This window comes from Protobothrops mucrosquamatus, unplaced genomic scaffold, assembly GCF_001527695.2.
Source record: "Protobothrops mucrosquamatus isolate PMUCROS unplaced genomic scaffold, P.Mucros_1.0 scaffold665, whole genome shotgun sequence".
Lineage (NCBI taxonomy): Eukaryota > Metazoa > Chordata > Lepidosauria > Squamata > Viperidae > Protobothrops > Protobothrops mucrosquamatus.
The window spans coordinates 654,228-675,052 of record NW_015386953.1 but is presented as its reverse complement, the minus strand read 5'-3'; the positions used below and the strand labels follow the sequence as shown (position 1 = coordinate 675,052).

The window sequence follows — 20,825 nt, the reverse complement described above, 5'->3', positions numbered from 1 at the left end:
AATATTGAATAAAAAGCCTGCTCTAAAATACCCCATATAAAACCCCTAGCAAAGCCCAATCAAAACTACGCCAGGCCGGCCGCATGGAATAGATGGGTTTTCAAGGCTCGGCGGAAGAGGCGCAGGTCCGTAGTTGTACGTAGGTCGGGGGGTAGGTCATTCCAGAGGGCAGGAGCTGCCACAGAGAAGGCTCTCCCCCGGGGGTCACCAGCCGGCATTGACTGGCCGACGGCACCCTAAGGAGGCCCTCTCTGTGGGAGTGGACTGGTCGAAGGGAGGTATTTGGTAGGAGGCGGTCTTGCAAATACCTAGGTCCATTGCCATGGAGCGCTTTAAAAGTTGTTACTAACACCTTGAAGCGCACCCGGAAGGCCACCGGCAGCCAGTGCAGCTCACGCAGGAGAGGTGTTAATACATATGGATAGAATATTTGTAATTTTAGCAACCTGGACAAACAAAGTATAAAAAAGGCAGGCAACCCAACCAAGACTGGCAGAGGAGTAGGATAACTCTTATCAGAATATTAAGGGAGTTCATCTTTGGTTAGAATTCAAAGGCCCATTTTCAACTTCCCAGAACAAGGAATAAAACTCCATAAAGAGTCAAGAGTGAAAGAATGGCCTGGTACGTGGAAGAATAATATTATCCTGACTGCACCATATTAGATATTGGTAACTGGGAGAAAATCACTTGCTGTGTGAATGAGGCGGGGGAAAAAAACCTGCAGATGGAGTTTCACCTTCTGAGTAAAAGAACATCTGCTTGGCTTCTGCCTCAGCCACTTGGAGTGCAGGAAAAAAAATGTACTGGCAACACACAGAGTTGTATATGACTACAGATCAGCACATGCCCCGACATGTGCTACAGAACAATGTGTTTATGTCCAATACTGATATACCAGATGAAATATGAGGTTTTAAAACTGACTAGGGAGAATTCTTCTTGGCCCTTGCCACCTGATGGGGTGAAATTATGCCTTCCCAAACAATTTCTCCTCCCATAGATAGATGAAAAATGTTCCATTCAGTAATCAGTCATCCAAGCTAAGGCAGATTGTGCCAAAAGTACCCAATATCTTCTAGCCACCAGGTCTTTTGGCAGAAATCTGATAGGATTCTGATTTAGAAGGCTTTTAACTCAACAGGGGGTTTTAGTATTGCAAATTATGACCAAACAGCTCTTGGAACTCAAGAGAAATGTCTTGCAGGAAGTATAGTTAGCGCTAAAAATTATTTGGACCAAAATGAAAAGTTATCATTACAAACAGATGTAATTCATTTTTTTTTTAAAAAAAGCAACAAACTGTTAGATAGAAATATGGAATGATTTTCTTCTAAACTCTTTTACTGTAGAAATGATTTTCAGTGTCACTATCAGTTACATCATAAGGCCAAGAGATTTGCTTTGAAAACGTTGCCCTAGCCATCTTCTTAGGTTTCATGCAGGGTTGTTTTGAAAATGCAGGAGGGTAATAAAAGCCATAAACATTGCCTTAAACCAACTTCTTTTGCAAATATTCAGCAGTTTCAGATTCAGATTGCAGAATAAAACCAAGAATAAAGCCAAGTCAGGCTCGAAGGATGATCTGGATTGTAATCTAAGATCAACTAAAGATGCCAGTTATTTCACCTATCCATGGATTTCTATATACAGGTGCACTGGCAGCTCACATAAAACTTGTTAAAACAATTATAAAATTGAGATCAAATAAGAACATGAAAATACTTAAAGCTGACTTTGCAAAAGTAATAAGGCCTTTTAATAGCAGAAATGAAAACAACAGAAATAAAATTAAAGAACTGCCATCAGAATCTGAAGAAATAAAAATTTTCTATGTCTGGAAATAACAACAAAAAGCCAGAATAGGTTGCAGAAGAGAAACTCTGGGAAGGGGCCATCATGGAGTCAATCAGCTGGGAAGCAATCACCCACTAAAGCTCAAACTTTTAAGAGCACAAGGCAGAAACCTTCAAAAAGACTACATATATAGAATACATTTTAGGCCTATTCAGTGCTTTTTTTCTATAAAAAAAAAAATGCCGGAATTCACACACATCATACAACCCGCCTTGCCTACTCTACAAGGTTCCATCTAAAAAAGGTGCCGGAACTCCGTTCTGGGCATTCTATGAGAAAAAAAAGCCCTGGGCCTATTCCAAATAAAGATACAAATTTACATTACAGAAAGCCTCCTTGTACTAGTGTGCTTCTAGATATTTAATGAAATACAATCCAGGTAACATCACTGATTCTCAAATTTTCTCTTCCACAGGCTCATTCACTGCCCTGAAGCAATCACTGTCTTCCCCCACATAAATTAGGGATATAGAAGATAGTAACAAAATTGTTTGTCTGTTTTGCTCAAAAATACATTTTGCTGATTTTAATAGTACAATCTTGAGTATCTAGGAGTGGGGCCCAAATGAAGCCAAGTGATTACTCCTCAAAGTAATTCAACTTCTATTAGCCACAATTCTTTCCCCCGTCATTACCTTTATGTGTGATGCATTGATGTAGCCTGTATTGTTTTCTTTGGTGGGTACCAGCTCCACTCGGTTCTCTTCGTATGGAATGACTTCTCTGACACGATTACGCTCAATGTTCTCAGGGAGAATGGCAGTGGTGAAAATTCCATCTGCCTTCTTCTTTGGAATCTGCTCATATTCGGTGAACACCATCCCCTCTTCCAGTTTCCTCCTCAAGGTTTTGCACTACCATTTTCCATTAAAGATATAAATGAAAAGAGAGTGTTTGTCTACAAGGCTGTTCCAACTTATTCCAATTTGCTCTTCCTTACTTTAATTTATCCTCATACAGTTGTTTGAGGATATATTAGTAAAGGGAAGGAGCTCCCTATGCTACCGGTAACAATTTAAAGGTAAGGAAGAATAAAAACATCCTACTGTTTAGAGATAAACAAAACTGCTCATGGACTAATTCATGGGCAAGACTTACATGACCTAGCATAGGTCCCAATATTTTTTCCCATGTTTCCCATGTGATCCCATACATATCATCCCAATTTTACAGTTAACAAAAGTTTAGTATACTATTGCCCAAGTATTTTTAAATAAAATCTTTAAGAATGACCATTGCTGACAACCTCCCCCCCCCCGCAAAAAAAGAAAAGAAATCTGCTTTGTTTTGCAAGTCCTATTCTTACCCGCTCATCCATTGGCACCTTGGCTCCTTCGTCTTGGCTATCCTCAGGCACTGGAACTCGAGCAACTGAGAGTCCATTGAGTGCTGCCAACATCAAGGGCCTCTTCTGGGCTTCCAGGCCTGCCATCTTCTGTTTCTCTAGATACTTTTGGCAAGAAAAGGCATGCTTTCATCTCAGGATGATTATAAACAATGCCAGCAGAACGTTGGAATGTCGTTTTAATCTCCCCAAAATCTACAACACCAACTGAGGAGTGCAGATGATTGTCATTAGCAGAACAAACCCAAATGCATCTCCTAAACTTCCTATTATTTCCTTGGGGGAAGGAGATAATATTCTGACATGAATGCAGAATTTTAATTTCAAAGAAACTGTCTCACAATACAGACGACTTGTCATAAAAGGCAGTCCTTTCTCTCTTTCATATTCTCCGTCAAATGTAAATGTTAGCCACAGAATGAGCAACCCAAGCTAGCCAAGCAAACTACATATATATATAAAAAACACCCAGATTGCTAATATACTTTAAATGATGTTGTCATGCTGAAATTAAAACAATGAGCTCCATTATGTATAAACTGAATAAAAATACATCTCTCCTCACCCATCCACCCCAATCCCACCAAATAGATCAACTGGAAAGGGTTCATAATAGGTAAGCATTATATAAATGTGCAAAGTTGTGAAATGTAAAAAAGGAACTCTTTCTCTTTCACCCTCTATGGCCCATTTATATGTTGCCTGAAAGAATTCTCAAATATTTTTCAGGGTTCAACTAGTCTCTTTACACAGTTATTAAAATTAAAACTGTCTTACAAGTCTGTAGTAAATAGCTGCATTTCAGATCTAAGTAGTCTGGCTTGATATTGAAAGCTTCAAGGGAAACTGTTCTTCTGATTCAATCCCCCTGCCCCCCCCCCCTAGCCTTACCACTTCATAAACTTTTCTGGGGAGTTTCCAGAACTTCAAATGACAACAAAAATATGCCTAGTTACCACTGGGTGATAACCGAAAACAACAAAAGCCAAGGAATGGTGAACTAGGGAGGGGTTGGGTAAAAAAAAGTACCCTGGCTTGAAAATCAAATTAATGTTCTGTCAACTTGAGCAGCCTGAGTAATCTAGATGTTGGATTTCTTGTTCACTTTGGAAATATGAGAACATCAGCAATTCTACATTTCTGTTCTTATCAATGAGTCTGCTTTCAGGTGAAGAAAATAAACATTTATTCATAACAGCACAGATTTAAACTAAGGAACTAACTGTAACAATGACAAGCAACTTGACTAGCTTTCAAAATGGAGGCAGATAGCTTATCAATGGCCACTAGCTTTGACAACTATTCACTATTTTAACGATCAAAACAAGGTATCCCTGGATATCAGCTGCTGGAGAATAAAAGCAAGATGGTGCGGTTCACCCATGTCCTGCTTGTAGACTTCCTCATGACATCTGGATGAGTACCACAGCAAAAGAATGTTGGCTTGGACATGTTTTTAATGTGATCCAGCAGGTCTCTTACTGTCTTCTTACCAGTTCAGACGTCGCATCTGCTTATGCATCAATGGGTTCTAGTGTCTTCTATTTTAAGTATTCTGAAATATTTATGCTGACTCTGAATATGATCCAAGACAACATTTTATCTATTTCAGTCATTTTTATGTAAACTTTCTAAAAGACAGTTAAAAACTTTTCAACTTTGCTACTCACTTCAGTGAGAGACTTAAACTAAGTTTCTAAAAATATGATTATAATTGCAGTTTAATAAAGACATTCTTTGACCTGATTGTTTCCCCCCAATAGCCCATATGTTCAAACAGAGGCATATGCCCTTAATTTAAATTTAGCTTTGAAAGAGGTTTCTTTTTAGTGACATAGCAGACATTTCTTTTCAACTGTAACTTATGGTTATTGTTCAGAGAGACCCCTAAAGTACATGAAAATACACTTACCCTCATTTCCCTTTCTATGATACTGTCCTCAATGGAGAACATTTCAGACACAGGCCTCTCCTTCACCGGCTCTTTCTTGACCCGTTCCTTGACACTTGTGAGGTCTGGCTCAGAGATGGAGGGGCCAAGGGAAGATCCATTCATCATGCTCTGATCAGTCCGAGATGTGCTAATTGTCCTGGCTGGTCCCGGCCTCATCACCTTGGCTCGAGACACAGCCAGCGGAACATTATTCATCTGGTCATTCCGCAGAGCTCCATTGCTCACACTTTTCCTGGGACCAGGATACTCAGGAGGAGGTTTGTTAGGTATTCGAGCCAAGGCAGCTTGCAACTGGGCGCTGTACTCCACATTTTCATGTAGGGCCGCCATGGAAGGCACAGATTCTGATGCTTCTTCCTCATCTTCACTTTCACTGCTGTGGATCAGCATTGTAGCATCTGAGAAGGTCTTTTTGTGATGGTAATGAGGGACCTGCTGAACCTCATGCCCTCTTTGCACCACTTCCTCTGGCTGCATCTCATTGCGTAGGGTATTTCTGCGTGGCAAGGGAGCATTTAGGCTTTTTAAAGCCATAGCTTCCATTCCACGCACCATATTACTTATCACTTCCAAACTGTGGCGTTTGTTGATGGCTGCATGATGTTTGGCTGCCATAAGAGGTTCACTAACTTCCTGTAGTGACTGATGGACAACGGGAGCACTATCTTCTTGAAAAGTCTTCACTGAAAGCTGCACTTTCCGAGGCACCAGGTCAGGACTACTGCCAGTGACATACTTGTGGCGGTGACTTGCTAGGTCAGGTGTACTGGTAGCAGGACGTGGACGTGGATAGGGTGGTGGTGGCCTGAAAAGATAATTCTTCAGTATGTGTGCAGGGCCACATCTTTGATTGTTGGGAAGCTGCATATTGGCCAGCTCCGGAGTGCTAACTGTATGGGAAATGGCACTAGCTGTCGGTTTTGCCTGCAAAGCATTCATGGGATTCACTTGCTCAGGAGGAGTCACATGTTTTTTGTAAGTGCCTTGAGGCCCATATGCAATGGTATAAGAAGGTCTCTCTTGAATTTCTGGTTGACTGTACACAAGGTCTGTGGGTTGGCTGTAAACATGAGTATTCCCAATATTGAGGTTCCTCAAAGACTGGCTTTGGCTATCGGTGTGAATCACTCCTCTCTTCATTTGCCTCATTACAGTGTCATAATCCGGAGTAGGCCTATATGAAGGTACAATTATTGCACTATGTCTATGGCTTGGTATGTAATCTGCTCTCATAATGTCACTTCCAGGGATACTTAGGTTGGAGGACACTGGAGAAGCTTGAATGAAGTTCTGTGAATGGTTGAGAGAGTTCATACTTTGGGCACTGCACACACTGCCATTTGGGACACTGCCATTCAAATAGCTGAAGTCCATTGCACATCTGTCCAAGCTAGTCTGAGATCTATAGTAAAACATGTCTTCATTTCCATGAAAAATGCTATCTGTATGTAGGAAAAGTAGAAAATGAATGGAAAATACAACAAACAAGCTAAAGAGAAAAAATGATGTAAAAACATTATTAAGGCTACATCTCAATTTCAGTAATAGCAGCCCCACCTGCATAAACAAAGTCTCATTACTGATGCCTGTGGAAAAAAGAAATCCAGTGCAGTTTTGGAGTTCATCACATTTAGGAATAGCAATGCCAACAAGCACAGAAACTCAGGATCATTGTCTTTTTGAATTGAATAAATACTGTTATTGTCACTATTCAATAACGTTCTTGTCAGTGCAAAATTGTAATATGCACAACATGGGAAAGCTTTGTATGTCCATCCATCCACTACGCATCCAAAAACTGTTTCTTTTTCCTCCTTTTTAATAAGAAGTTTAGTCACAAAAGCATTTTGTACTCTGAGTACATGCAGGGCTCTTGATTAAAAGTTCCAATCATAGTGATCATATATTTGTTGGCTGCAGTCTTATTCAGAAGTATGAATTCCAAAAAAGGGAGAAATGATAGGATTTGTGTATTGCCCATCACTTACCTTCATCAACATGTTGATGGGAGTAAGCTTACAAGAATAATGGTAATTATGTTCAACTGAGAATAGTTATAATTTCATTTTAGATCTTCTCTATTCACTCAAGGAAATGGGGGGGGGAGAGAGGAGACTGGCAAGAACTTGTTCTGAGAAGACCAAATATGAATGATAGGACTTCTCTATGGTAGTTTCCAAATTCTGGAATTCTTGACCACCAGATGTCTATAAGCTCCTTTGAAGTTTTTAGATCTTCAGAGACGAGCTAAGTTTTATTGGTGTCCATCTTGGAGAAATAATTTATTGCTTTTTATAATTGTGATTTATTTCAACTGCTGATTTTATAATTTCAAGTGTTATGTTTGTCCAATCTTTTATATAAAAAATGTAAAATAAATAAATAAATGCTCCAATTTTTCCCTTGGACCCTCTAAGCGGACATGCAGATGCAAATATAAGCAGGTACTTTTTCTAAAATGTGGCAAAAATAAAGCAATCATCTATTTCCAAAACTTTGGGATAGAACCAGAGCTATTTCATTATTTTTACCAGCCTGTTACTATTTCAAGACATACCTTTTATCTCTCTGCGATTTTAGATTTTAACACACTAGAAAAGGCATTCCTAAATAATTCTTATTAATGAATTATTTACTTACTTACTTCACTTTCTCTGCCATTCAGTTCAAGTATTAGCCAGATCACCAGTTACCTTATGTGAGAAAGGGAGATATGGCTGCACAGTAGGTAAGAACTATGGCTGTAAATCAGAAACGCTCCATTTCAATCTGGCAACTATTATCAACTATGTATCTGGCCAGTGGGCCAAATACAAACATGGAGATTGCTGAGTCCAGATCTTTGGACTTGGAAAGGCAAAACCTGGATGCAAACCTATTTCGAAAAGAGGATGCATATACTGAACAAAGATTAAAGTCATTTAATTCTGCTCTGTCTTCAGCCAATTGCAGGAATGTGGCTTTCTCAAATATTGACTAAGTTATACAAACCTCATGCAAAAAAAAAGCATATCCTCCTCATATTGGAAAAAAAAGAAGTTTGATATTGTAAATTCCTTTTTTTTAAAAGTCAGCACTATATCTGTTGTTGTTATTATTCCCATTCCCATCACTAACCTTGTGAATTGTGAGTTTCAGTGTAGTGTTCTCCACATTGGACATGCACAGGAGGCATAATAAATGGGTGCTGCCTTGGCTAGAAAGTGAAGTAAAATAAAACATACACTTTGGACATTTATTTATAGCAACTCTTTTGTAATCTGTCTACAAATCTGTTTATTACAATCAATTGTTTGCAGTTGGAGAAGCTCCAGAGTGATCCATGTCTCTTGAGCTCCGCACTTATGGCAAGATATTTACCAAAGATGATCTACTCCATGTGGGCCGCCGTCTGATAGGGGGAGGAGAATTTGATTGTCTGTGGGGAAAATATGGAAATGATTCTTAATCACTGTTAATTCTGTAAAATACAGAACATGTACTCTAATGCAAGTGGTATGAAAAGTCTGTTACATAACATCTGTAATTATCTGTTTTGAAATGGATATGAAAATATATAAGCTAAAGAAATAGGGAGTATTATTTATAAAGGCATTAACATTTACTATCATACATGCCCTAACAGGAAGAACAAATTTATTTTAACTGGAAAATGCAAAGAATTTTTTCAATAGAACCAAACCAAATAATCAGAGTTAATTTGATATTGTTTAGGCCAATTTTCCTCCAATTAGAGCTCTCCAGATGTATTTAACCACAATTTCTGTCACCTCCATTATTGAGGTGATGAGCATTATAGTTCCAAGATGTGAAGGGCACCAGGTTGGAGAAGGCCAGTTTTGGAAAAGGAATTTTAAAAAAGGTAATAGTAAGAGCATAACAAATCACCCAACAAGATAAAGGCACTCGCAGGCTAAGAGAGAAACAAGCAGGTGAATGGAATTTCATGTTAAAATAGTAAGAAGCATGGAAATGGGAAAAAGAACCAAGAGGCACAAAATAAAAAAAAATAATCACAAGACATAGTAGAAATAAAGTGCTTACGTGTAGAAAGGAAAGGTGGAATTCCTCATCTTACATTTTCTGATCTGCTAAATGATGTGATGTGCAGTTAGAAAATACCCACTCATACCCGCCTCCATGCAAATTGCAAAGAGCAGACTCAAAAGATAAAGATATGGAAAACTTCGCAGCCAGAAATCATAGATCTTAGGAACTAATGCTATCAACCCAAACAACACACTCTTATACTAAATTCTGAAGACACGCTGACCACTTTCCAGACAAGAAAGTCTCCAAAGGCAGTTAATAGCAGAAGTAAAATTTTCAAAAAGTAAAAAAAAAAAAAAGTTATCAAGCAACATGACATCAACATCAAAAAAACAAATATATCAACATCTCACATGAAAAACAATTCTTCCAACTTCACAAATACTCTCTAGACCAGGGGTCTCAAACTGCTGGGCCGTGGGCCGGTTGCATCATATGGAGGCCGCGCCCACTCCAGCTCCAGCAATGCAAAAAAAGTCACGATATGTCGTGACACGGCGAGCTTGACACCCGTGCTCTAGACCATCACGTTTCCACCCATATGAAGAAAATTCTGAATGCTAAAAAATTCACATGTAGAAATAAAAGCCGTAGTCTTCATACTGCCCTATGTACCAGTATGTTGGATGGCAGGGACACCTAGAATAAAATGAATGGGAAAACAGAGGGGCCGAAAATGGGGTTGATTCAGCTGCAGTTCCTCTTTTTTTCTTCTGCTCTTCCCCCAGATTTCATGCAAAATCTACTCCCACCCCATCTGTGGTGATTCAAATCCGGATCAAGTCATCACATATTTTATATTACTTTTTATTAAAGATGCACCAAGAGAAACCTCCAAGAGTTTTCAAAGATGGCCCAGATTTTAGCCCAAAAACTTGCTTTTGGAGTATAGATATACATGGTTCTGCCTTCAGAGTTTGAATTCTATGGATGAACTATGACCTGCCCCCCCTCCCTCTTCTGTCTGTCTGAGAATTACTGACATACAGTAAGTGGCATTTCTCTCATTCAGGCACTAGGTCTTTTCTTTCACAGGGCAACGTTTATGGAAAAGAGGTCACTGTATTATTCTTTGTGACTGAAACTCATTAAGTCATCCTTCCTATCTTCCAAAGGTTAAGGATACAGGAAAGCAAACACAAAACAAATGCAAACTTTACTTCTTTCCCCTTACTCTACCACTCCCTATCTCATCTCTAGAAAATATCTGCCACTGCATGCTATTTCTCATGCTGTCTTTCTTGTATCATCTTTTTTTCTTTCTTTCTAAAACTGGCTTTAGGTGTTGTGCTTTGTAATAAAAGGACAGTTGTTATACATTGCTCTCTGTCTAGCTCAGGGGTCTTCAAACTTGGCTCTTTTATGACTTGTGGACTTCAACTCCCAGAATTCCTCAGCCAGCATGCCTGGCTGAAGAATTCTGGGAGTTGAAGTCCACAAGTCATAAAAGGGCCAAGTTTGAAGACCCCTGGTCTAGCTGCTGCAATAAGAAGAAAAACAAAGGATGCAAAGCTACAAATGAAACATCCAATTTCACTTGTGTGCGATGTTTTGATGTGATTTAGGTTTTAACGATAAACTTTTATACTTCCTCCTTTCTCTGACTTCTCGGGGAGAACCAAGTTCTAATTCATCCTCAGCCATAGAAGCTCACATGGGGACTTTGGGCCAGTCTCACTCCCTCAAAGCAAAAACTACTTCACAGGTTTACAGTTATGAGGGCAGATAGGAGAAGGAAGCATTTACCGTATATCCTGTATAGAAGACAAGGTATAAATCTAATAAATATTTCAATTAGCATGCCAATACTGTCATGTAGGAAACACACAGTTATGAAAACTCCACAGATGATAATACTGGTAGGACAGAAATAGAAATTCAGTTTGTAAGCCAGATTGTAAAGTCAGTCACATGATTTTCTCTTAGCCATACTTTTAACTAATTAAACCCTAAAACACTGTTTTTCAATCCTAGTTATTTTAAAGATGTATGGACTTCAACTTCCAGAATTCCCCAGCCAGCACTGCCCTAAAGTATCATTTGCAGAACACTCTTGAAATGCACAAGCTGCAGGGGCATTATAACCAAAATGGCACCAAGTAGCTCCTTTAAGGCACTTTCATACAGGTTGACTTATAAAGCAATTCTAACATGGGAATTAAAGCCCAAGTATCTGAAAGGCACCTGGTTACTTATCTTTGATGATTTCCTCCATTCATTCAATCACTTAGATAAACAGTGATAGATCAGTGATTTCATAGTAGCTACCATAAATACATGAGTTTGGACACAGATGTGCATCTCAAGAATCCCTCTTTCAAACATCTTACATGACATTAATCCACTTCCAAGTCTGTTGCAAAAACAAACCAAAAATAATAATAATAGAGCTTTCTATACCTCATTACTGCAATCTAATGATTATCCAGATTTAGGAAGCCCTGATCAGACCTAATGAAACATCTGAATACAACGGAGTATTTAAATGGCCCCATACTTCAGATTTCACATTATTATACTGACACCACTAGTACAGGCTGTATTTCTGAGAACAGAGTGACATAACTACCTGCAAGAAAATGCAGCTTACAGGATGTACCCACAGAAAAAATGGTAGTTCAACACAGACCACAATCTGTATAAAGTGGCAGTAAGTTTTTCTTCTCCATTCGTTAATATGAAAGAAGACAGAGGACAGAATACTTAAAACCAAGGAGAGATGAATATGCAGTATAGATAGGGATAGCTATAAAACAGTGTGAGAAGTAAAGTCTTCATCCTGGTTCATCCAAGCCGGGGATAAATAAGCAACATGGCGACTGCTTTGGGAAGAAGGTTACAGTTTATTGAAGAGGCAGAAAGATGGTTCTTGCAAGAAAGAGCAGAGGGAAGAAGAAAGGGCTAGAGAGGGTATAAAAAGCTACTATCCATGTGCTCAGGTTTCTTCCCCCTGCTCTTTCCTTCAAGAACCATCTTTCTGCCTCTTCAATAAACTGTAACCTTCTTCCCAAAGCAGTCGCCATGTTGCTTATTTATTCCCGGCTTGGATGAATCAGGATGAAGACTTACTTCTGACAACAGAAAGCAACCAACATATAATATTCTTTGGCATGAACTGCTGGTTGCTTATTCCATAAATGACAGCAACATACTAAAAAGCACTCCAAGTGGAACAGAAGGGCAAAGCAAGTTTCTGGAAACCAATTTTCTCATTCTGGTTTGTTTACCAATGTCAAGTTAGAAATTGAAAAGTCCTATGGGGCTTGTCAATAATTTATAAAGCCTTGTACAAATGTCTAAACTGAACTGTACATTTTAGACTACAGTTGGAAACACCTGAATTTCATGCCGTTTCTTCTCATCTGTTTCATTTAAAGCATTCTTTTGACTGTCTTTCAATGAAAGATTTCCAAGACATCTACAAAAAAGAATGTTTCCATATTTTTTTTTTTGCATCTGTAGTGTACCCATAAAGAAAACACATTACATCTAGAGTTATAATCTTTGATTCTGCTGTATGGGCAATGAGCAGATGGAGAATAAATAATACAATGGCCTCAAACAGACAAACATACAAATACATGACAAATACATAAATAACCTAATCCAAAAGAATGACTACTTGACATTTATTACAGCCAGCCAGAATTTCCCAAAGATATGTACTTACTCTGTGCAGATTTTGTTTTGTTTGTAAAACTTGTGCTTCGCAGCAAAGAGCCGTGAAATGTACTTGGCATTTTCAAGGTCATCCTTTTAAAACAGAAAAAGTGGGAGGGAGAAAGAAGGAAAGAATAACACTGAATTTCACTGGGACAAACATAAAAAAGAGTTATATAAAACTGACCATGTTCCTCTAAAATATTCAGTAGGAAGAATGCTTTGCAGAAAAATATATACAAAAACCCCAAGTTACCATCATTCAAGTTATTGTAGATCAGGGATACTAGTGCAATCTTGCCATAGCATCTGGCTCAAAGACTGGGCTAAAGAATAAATAAGGCTGCTGCATTATTAAACTTGAGCAGGTCTTTTTCAGTTCTGTGGTTGAGAAATGAATGTAACTGGTTCAAAGTTTCCCAAAGGCAGAGCAGTATGAAAATGCAGGAATATGTTTACCTAAACTAGGATATTTATATATTGGGGAGATCAGGTTGAATCAGCATGTAGCCATTGGCCTGCTAAGTTTGCCACTCCTGATCAGTTGATGGTCACTTCTCAATGGGAGACTGCTAACAGTCAGCTGGCACTGCCCTCTTCAGCCCTCATCTCCATTCATTTACTGACAGCCAACTGATCAGCACAAAGCCCCCACTTCAATCAGTAAATACATAACTAATTTTGGGTTGCAGTTTTAGTGCAAAATTCAGCTTAAAAGGCCTTTTGAAATAAAAGGGATGGGAATACATACAGAAATGCTACTATTATAACTTTATATTTCAAAAAGTCATGAACTCCCAAGCTATTAAAGCCAAACACAAAGGGAGAGAATGCATATTTAACTGAGTGGTCCCCACATTTTTCAAACTTTATTTAAAAGAGCCCTGCTGGTGGCAATGGTTAGGATGCACTATTATAGGCAAACTCTGCCAACAGCCTGGAGTTTGATCCTGACGGGCTCAAGTTTGGCTCAGTCCTCCATCCTTCCAAGGTCAGTAAAATGAGGACACAGATTGTTGGGGAAAATATGCTGCCATTGTAAACGGCACAGAGAGTGCTGTAAAACACTATGGGGTGATATATAAGTCTAAGTGCTATTGCTATTATTTGGTAGAGTTAGTCCAATGCCAATTTAGACCATTTGTATTACAGCCTCTCTCCAAAGGTAAATTGGCTCAACAAGAGAGCATGATTTTTTCAATCTTGCTACACCTGGTTAACATCCCTGGAAGAAGGTGCCTGCTCTCTTATCATATAAAATACTTAGGTGATGTAAACATTCACCAGAATGAAGTAGAAATTCCCATTTGAGCGGCACGTCTCTCTCTGAAAAAGAACCAACAATATGCTTTGCTTTGCTTCTATGGAACCATGAGACTACTCAAGAAAAAGTTCTAAGAAAAGAAGCCACATTTTCTTGTCTTTAGCTATAGAAGCTTTATTGCAATCTATCACTGGGCTCAGGATATGTCACTTTTATTATTATTATTTATGATTCTGAGATTGATCTTTTATCATTTGCCTACCGTATGAAACAGCACAGTTTCTTCTTTGTTAACCAATTCTACAACAATGGAAGACTTGTTGTGTGTTATATTTCCAATATCATTCCACCTATAGAAAAACAACATGGCTTAAAGCAGGTAATGTCATTGCAAAAAAAATTTCATTTGTCTATCCATTACATACATACACACACACACACACACACACACACACACACAATGGCAAGGAATTTTGATCCTCCTCTCTCTCAATTTGCCTTGCTGGGGGTTTTTGGAAATATTTTTAATGTTTGTTTTCCTTTGGTAAAAAGATTGTCTCATCTTACTGAATATACAAGAGCTATTACTTTCCAGAATTCCCATCCAGCACTGCCTAAAAGGATTGATTTGGGGGACATGAGTGATATAACTATTTAAGTAAAGAAAGTTGACATAAACGACATGTTCAGAATATTTGTTTTATTACAAGAAAAAATATTCATAAATCATTTAAGTCAAATTTCTCTTCATATAATTATAAATCCAGATAATTTTATTGCATGTACAGTGTAATCACAAATCCTGATCTTCTCAGAAGCAAAAATAAACAAATACAAATCTAGGTGTGTTTTGATGGTTCTTAGGCTTCTTGAAGGAAAAAAAATAACTGAAGGACAAAGGAAACATTAATAAGATCTGATTTATTCATTTTTAAAGGTTTTTCTCTCTATATAAATCATGACTAATCATAAACTAATGATAGCCAAAGAACACCAATACAATATAAGCAACAGCATTATGATAAACTAAGCACTTTGTATTTTCATTTATTTCAGTGGATGAAATCTAACCCTTAATATATACAAATCCTATTGGATCATATAAATGGGTTATCAAGTCAAGTATGCAGCTTCCCCTGTGTATCTTGACAGCATTAAGCAGAGTATAAGGGCATTTAATCTTCCCTGCATTGTTGCCCCTCTTCTAAAACCAACAGTTTAAAATGCATTTTGATCTAGTTTTGGTCAGATCAAATGCAAAATCCCTTCAATCTTACTTTTACCTGTAGCTCATTGTGGATCTTCCCATTGGGTTCTTTAGAAAAATCCCCATGTAGAAAATTCCAAGATGCAAGTCATTTCCTTGATTGTCCTGCACAGAAAGTTAAAGATACATCAAAGTAATTTTAGCCCAAATTCTAATCTCTGAAAATGTAAAGATTCCACTCTTTGATTAAACCTGCCACGCAGTTCCAGCTTTTAATAGCAGTCACTTGCATCAGATAATTTCTTGACTAGACTTGTCATATAATGCTGATAAAACAAATCAGTGGGAAAAGTCCTGGCCTTACATGTCATGTTAAAAATAAGTCTGGAAAGTGGCTGGCTTTTTTCTTTTAAGAGCATCCAAGAAACACTGCTGGAGCTACAGTGCATCAGAATAGGATTACAAGAAGTCCTCGATTTACAACCGTTCGTTTAGTGATCGTTCAAAGTTACAAAGGCACACAAGAAAAGAAAAAGTGGCTTAAGATAGGCCCTCACATTCATGACTGTTGCACATCCCCACAGTCACGTGATCAAAATTTGGGCGCTTGATAACCGGCATGTATTTACAATGATTGCAGCCTCCCGGGATCATGTGATTGCCATCTGCAACTTTCCCAGTCAGTTTCCAACAAGCAAAGCCAATGGGGGAAGCTGGATTCTCTTAACAACCATGGGATTTACTTAACAACTGCAGTGATTCACTTAATAACCATAGCAAATGTTATAAAATTGGGCGAGACCCACTTAACAACTGCCTCGCTATCAACAAAAATTCCAGGTTCCCACTGTGCCTGTAAGTCAAAAACTACCTGCATTGGTGAAGCTTGAATGACCTCAAATCATTATATTGTTTTTCTCACAACCCCAATTTATTTAATTAGTCCATACACCTGTGTTTTGGCATCTCTCCCTTTGGTTTTGTGTAGCTCTGCAAAGGCCCTACCACAGATGTCAGTTGCCAGATACAACTATTCCAAAAATGATAAAACGTACATCATGACTTCCCAATACAAGCTCCACTCTTCTGCCCTTATGGCAAAATATTGTACAAAAGGGATGGAACTGCTATTGTGATAAAAGTTTTTATCACTAGCCCCCCTCCCTTTTCTGGATTCTTGCCGAAGATAACTCATGTGAAGCAGAATACAAATTTTGTCACAGAATTTACTTGATAGAGAACAGAACTTTAAACCTCCTATACATCTTGCATTTTGGTCGGTCAGCTAAAGGTTGAATATGGAATGTGAAAGGAGGTGTTAATTTCTACCCTTCACTGCAAAAAGTCATTAACTTTGATGCAGACTGTCACAAGATCCAAACCCACAGGAGCTAGCCAAACTGTTTATTTGCTTCTATCCCTTCTAGCTATTTTGAGAATTGTCCTGATTCTTTCTATCAGCTGCAACAGAAGCAGGACTGATCTTGAGCTAGGATGAGCCTTAGGGTAGAAATGGAATTGCCTATAGCACATAAAGCAATGGCATGGTTCCATAGCCAACACAAGGAGGGGAAAATGTGTTTCCCTAAAGCTACAAAAGGCAATAATTTGAATTATTATGCATGCATGCAATAATTATTATTGCTACTGGGTAAAAATGTGTGAATTATCAAAGGAAAAAAAATCATATTAAGAAGATGATTACAGGAAAAAAGTTCAAAGGGAAGATACTGATTGGATTTTAAAAAAATAGGCAAGAGTGTTAATTTTATTGTACATACACGCACGCACGTGCACACACACTTACACACACAAACACCCTAGGTCTTTTATTCTGTGCAACTAAAAGAGGTTTTGGAATGTAATGGAGGGATTGTAGGTCAGTGCAGAGTTGTGTATTCTGAGGTTCCAAGTACAAGGCCTCAATCTGTGGGTATCTGAAGCAAGAAGCAAAAGAGGGCAGGAGATTTCACATTTGCCATGATGTCCTCACACAAATGATGTACCATGACCAGTCAACAAAAATCAAAAGGACAACAGGGGAAACAAACCTTGTAGAGGGTCATTCTAATACAGATAGACCAGCTGACTGACTCAGAATAAGATGGCATTATATGAAATGTGACAAAAAGCCGGCAAGACCATTGTACTTGGTCAGTTCACAATTGCAGAAGAATGCAATGAAAGTACTGCAACTGTAAATATTTTGAATATTCCTTTTCTTTTCTTTTTAAAAAGGGGCCAAAATAATGAGCTAAAACCAAGGCTGAAAATACATGGGAAGAAAAGTTTAAAATGCTGCTGGTTTTCGGTTTGTAAAGATTAGGATAGCCAGGTGCAACAGAGAATGGGATTCTCGCTTTATTAACAGTAACACCTTGCCTACAGAAGTTATAGGTGTTTCATAGCTGGAGGTTTTTAAGAAGAGACTGGACAGCCACTTGTCTGAAATGGTACATGGTCTCTTGCGTGAGCAGGGGGCTGGACTAGAAGACCTCAAGGTCCCTTCCAGCTATTCTGTTCTGTTCTTTTGCTCTGCTCTGCTCGCTCTGTTCTATTCTAATGTGGAAAGTACATGGCCAAATGAGCTTTCCTCTTTTCTTTAATGATTCAAAGTATAAAAGACTCCTCCCTTCTGGCATCTGGCCTTAAATGTGAAAAAAAAATTGAGACTTCCCCCATGTAGTCTAAAGAGGTACAATTCATTCTACACTCCACCATTAACACTTCACGGTCCTGTGTTTGTAAACCAGATCTGACATGTGATCCGGAGTTCAGATTTGATTTACTACCTTGTAGATGGAACAGCTTATCCTTTGCTGTACAAAGAACATTTGCTAAAATGCCACACCTCCATTTCAGTGGCATATTTCTGTAAGGGTCTTTAGCAATTTGGAAAATCCAGTGAACACTTTTTGGTCTCTTTGACCATTCATTCAGGGACAGTTCAAAATTACAATGCTGACAAAATGGATTTACAAACTATGCGTATATTACAGCCATTGCAGCACTCTGATGGTCACAAATTTGATTTCTTGGCAGTGTGCTTATCCTTAAGATTGCAAGGGCACTGCAAGTCACCTCAATACCTTCCTACGTTCCGCTTATCTGACACACACACACCCTGTACAGTGGCAGTAGGCTGCAATGTCTGGCTTGAAGTAGAGGCCCAAAGTTTCAGGAGTCTCAGCCAACTGCCCTGCCCCAGCTTCTACAATACATCAACCCTAACACAACTGCCATTCAGAAACATGCCTAGCGTTATTCTCCAAGGCACATAAGCTGAAGGCACATGAGAACCTGCTCCAAGATACTTCAGAAAAAAAAGCCTGGTGTGACTGAGAGTTACCTTGGATAAACCACACAGGCCTCTTAATACAGGAGTCTCCAACCCCGGGCTGTGGCATTGTACTGGGCTGCGGCTTGTTTGGATCCAGGCTGCACAAGCGGCAGGTGAATACGCATGCACAGCTCCATTTGTGTGAACGGTGGGCACTTTCTCTTGTGCACACAGCTCCATCACTGAAATGCGATTTCAATCTGAATTTCCCTAGACAAAGTCTGATACCTTAATCACAATGACATATTAATTTTCAGGGGCAATAGGTGAGACTGGCTGCAGCAGGATTGGTCCCAAACCTTTAATGCTAAACAGATAAAAACTTTTTATCCCTTCTTCCAAATTAGCCTCTTCCTTCTTCTCATAGCAGCATAGCAGCATTACTTGAATGGCTAACATTTATCTATTTAGATGTTTTTTACTTTTTTACTTCACCAATACAGTATAAGCACTAACTCCTTACCTTCACAGGAAAACTTTCCTGCCCAAATCCATCTAATCGTTCCACTTCCCTGATGTAAAGCAATTCTGCTTCTGCTGCAGAAAGGCTGCTGCAAATAAAATTAACAGAAATATCATATAGGATTATTAAAAAGGCCAAAGATTTTAACATTCTCTTTGCCTGGATTTATTTTCTTAATCAGTTCACATGGCTGCTCATTTCACAAGGGTGACTGTGGACAGCTAACATTAAAAAAAAGCCTTCTCATAATATAAAAAGAACAGAATAAAAAACAGGTAATAGCTTCTGAGGACAACACAATAATTATCAAATGGTATTGCATAATTACAATATTCATGTGTCTTCTGTCCATCAACTTATCCAAATATTGTAAATACACGCTAAATCTAAGCAAAATCAAAGGAAATATTATAATGGTGTAGATGCTATTAATCCAGTTTCTAGATGTCATTGAGTTAACTTCTATATCTGATTAAGCTAAATGCGTATTTCAGCTTTAGGCAATCTACCACTTTACCCTAACACCCTATCAATAATACTAGGACAAAAACATGTACCTCCCTTATAATCATGAAATTTGCATGAAAATTGACAAAATTCAGAAATACTCAGCAAAATTAATGAACTTTGCCCCAAAGTGGCCAAATACCTTTGAGAAATCTTGCAAGAAGGGCATCAGAGAAACACTGTGCCCTTATTGTTTCTTCCCTTAATCTTTTGTAAGTTTCATTTAAGTAACATGACTGATGTGGGAACAAACATTCTTTTCCTGAGACATGAAGTTCCATGCAACATAAAGTTATTGCCTAAATTAGAAAAATAGCTTATTGTAAGAAATAGTCTATTGGCTGAATAGTAATTTATATTGACAGCAATGTAATATTAATAATTTGGGAACCAAACCTGTGATTTTTGTGTTCCTGGACTACCTTCTGAATCAATTCCTCCAAAATTGCTTCATTTTGAATCAAGTCCTGCAAAATAAATTGATAACAAAGAATTGTGTTTATTATGAATAAAGGAATTCAAAGAATCAAGCCTTTAATTTATTCAGACAATTTGCATGCCCCCTTAATCATACAGTGGTATTAAAATATCAAGAAAATAACAGTTACAAACAAAAAGAAACTGAATCGCTAAAAAAGTACAGGATGCACGAAGGGGAGATTAACAACACATACTATTCCTCACAAAACTATCATATTGTATTACAGCAGCCCAAATGTCAGGACCATATTGATCTCCATAGCACTGCTACAGAAAAGGCATGTCATCTAAAACCCACAAGGCAAAGTGCTTTACATCTGGTTCTGGCATGGCCAAATCTTCCAGAAACCCACCACAGCTCATAGTCAGCACAGCTCACAGAATAATGGTATTATAGGTTTGAAATGAGAAAGGTCAGTAACTGCTCATGCGGCTGCATTTTGATTGAACCAGCTGTAGTTTCCAAGTAATCTTCTCCCCATCCAGATCCATCGACTCCATGTACTAGAGCAAAATCTCCACAGCATCATTTATTCAGCTTAGAGTTGAGATGAAAAGTTGTGTATCTAATGCATATTGGCATTAACTTTGTTCCAGTAGATAATCTTGCCCAGCTGCCTTTTGTGTATGTTGAATAGGAGTGGTTATTCAAAAATGCCAAGTTTATGAAGATAAAGTTTACAGTATCTTCATTTCTG

General features: G+C 38.3%; 1 protein-coding gene across 1 annotated transcript in view; it reads right to left on the bottom strand.

The window, feature by feature from the left end:
* The window catches only part of PTPN14 (protein tyrosine phosphatase non-receptor type 14), a 65,286-nt gene that overhangs the window by 12,153 nt on the left and 32,308 nt on the right, over positions 1 to 20,825 (bottom strand). The window contains exons 5-14 of the mRNA XM_015818016.2: positions 20,044 to 20,114; positions 19,141 to 19,228; positions 15,414 to 15,502; positions 14,393 to 14,480; positions 12,877 to 12,959; positions 8,517 to 8,574; positions 8,274 to 8,352; positions 5,115 to 6,598; positions 3,164 to 3,307; positions 2,493 to 2,711 (exon numbers count right to left, since the gene is read on the bottom strand). Of these exons, the coding sequence (XP_015673502.1) occupies positions 2,493 to 2,711; positions 3,164 to 3,307; positions 5,115 to 6,598; positions 8,274 to 8,352; positions 8,517 to 8,574; positions 12,877 to 12,959; positions 14,393 to 14,480; positions 15,414 to 15,502; positions 19,141 to 19,228; positions 20,044 to 20,114 (2,403 nt within the window). The remainder of the gene's footprint in view (positions 1 to 2,492; positions 2,712 to 3,163; positions 3,308 to 5,114; positions 6,599 to 8,273; positions 8,353 to 8,516; positions 8,575 to 12,876; positions 12,960 to 14,392; positions 14,481 to 15,413; positions 15,503 to 19,140; positions 19,229 to 20,043; positions 20,115 to 20,825) is intronic.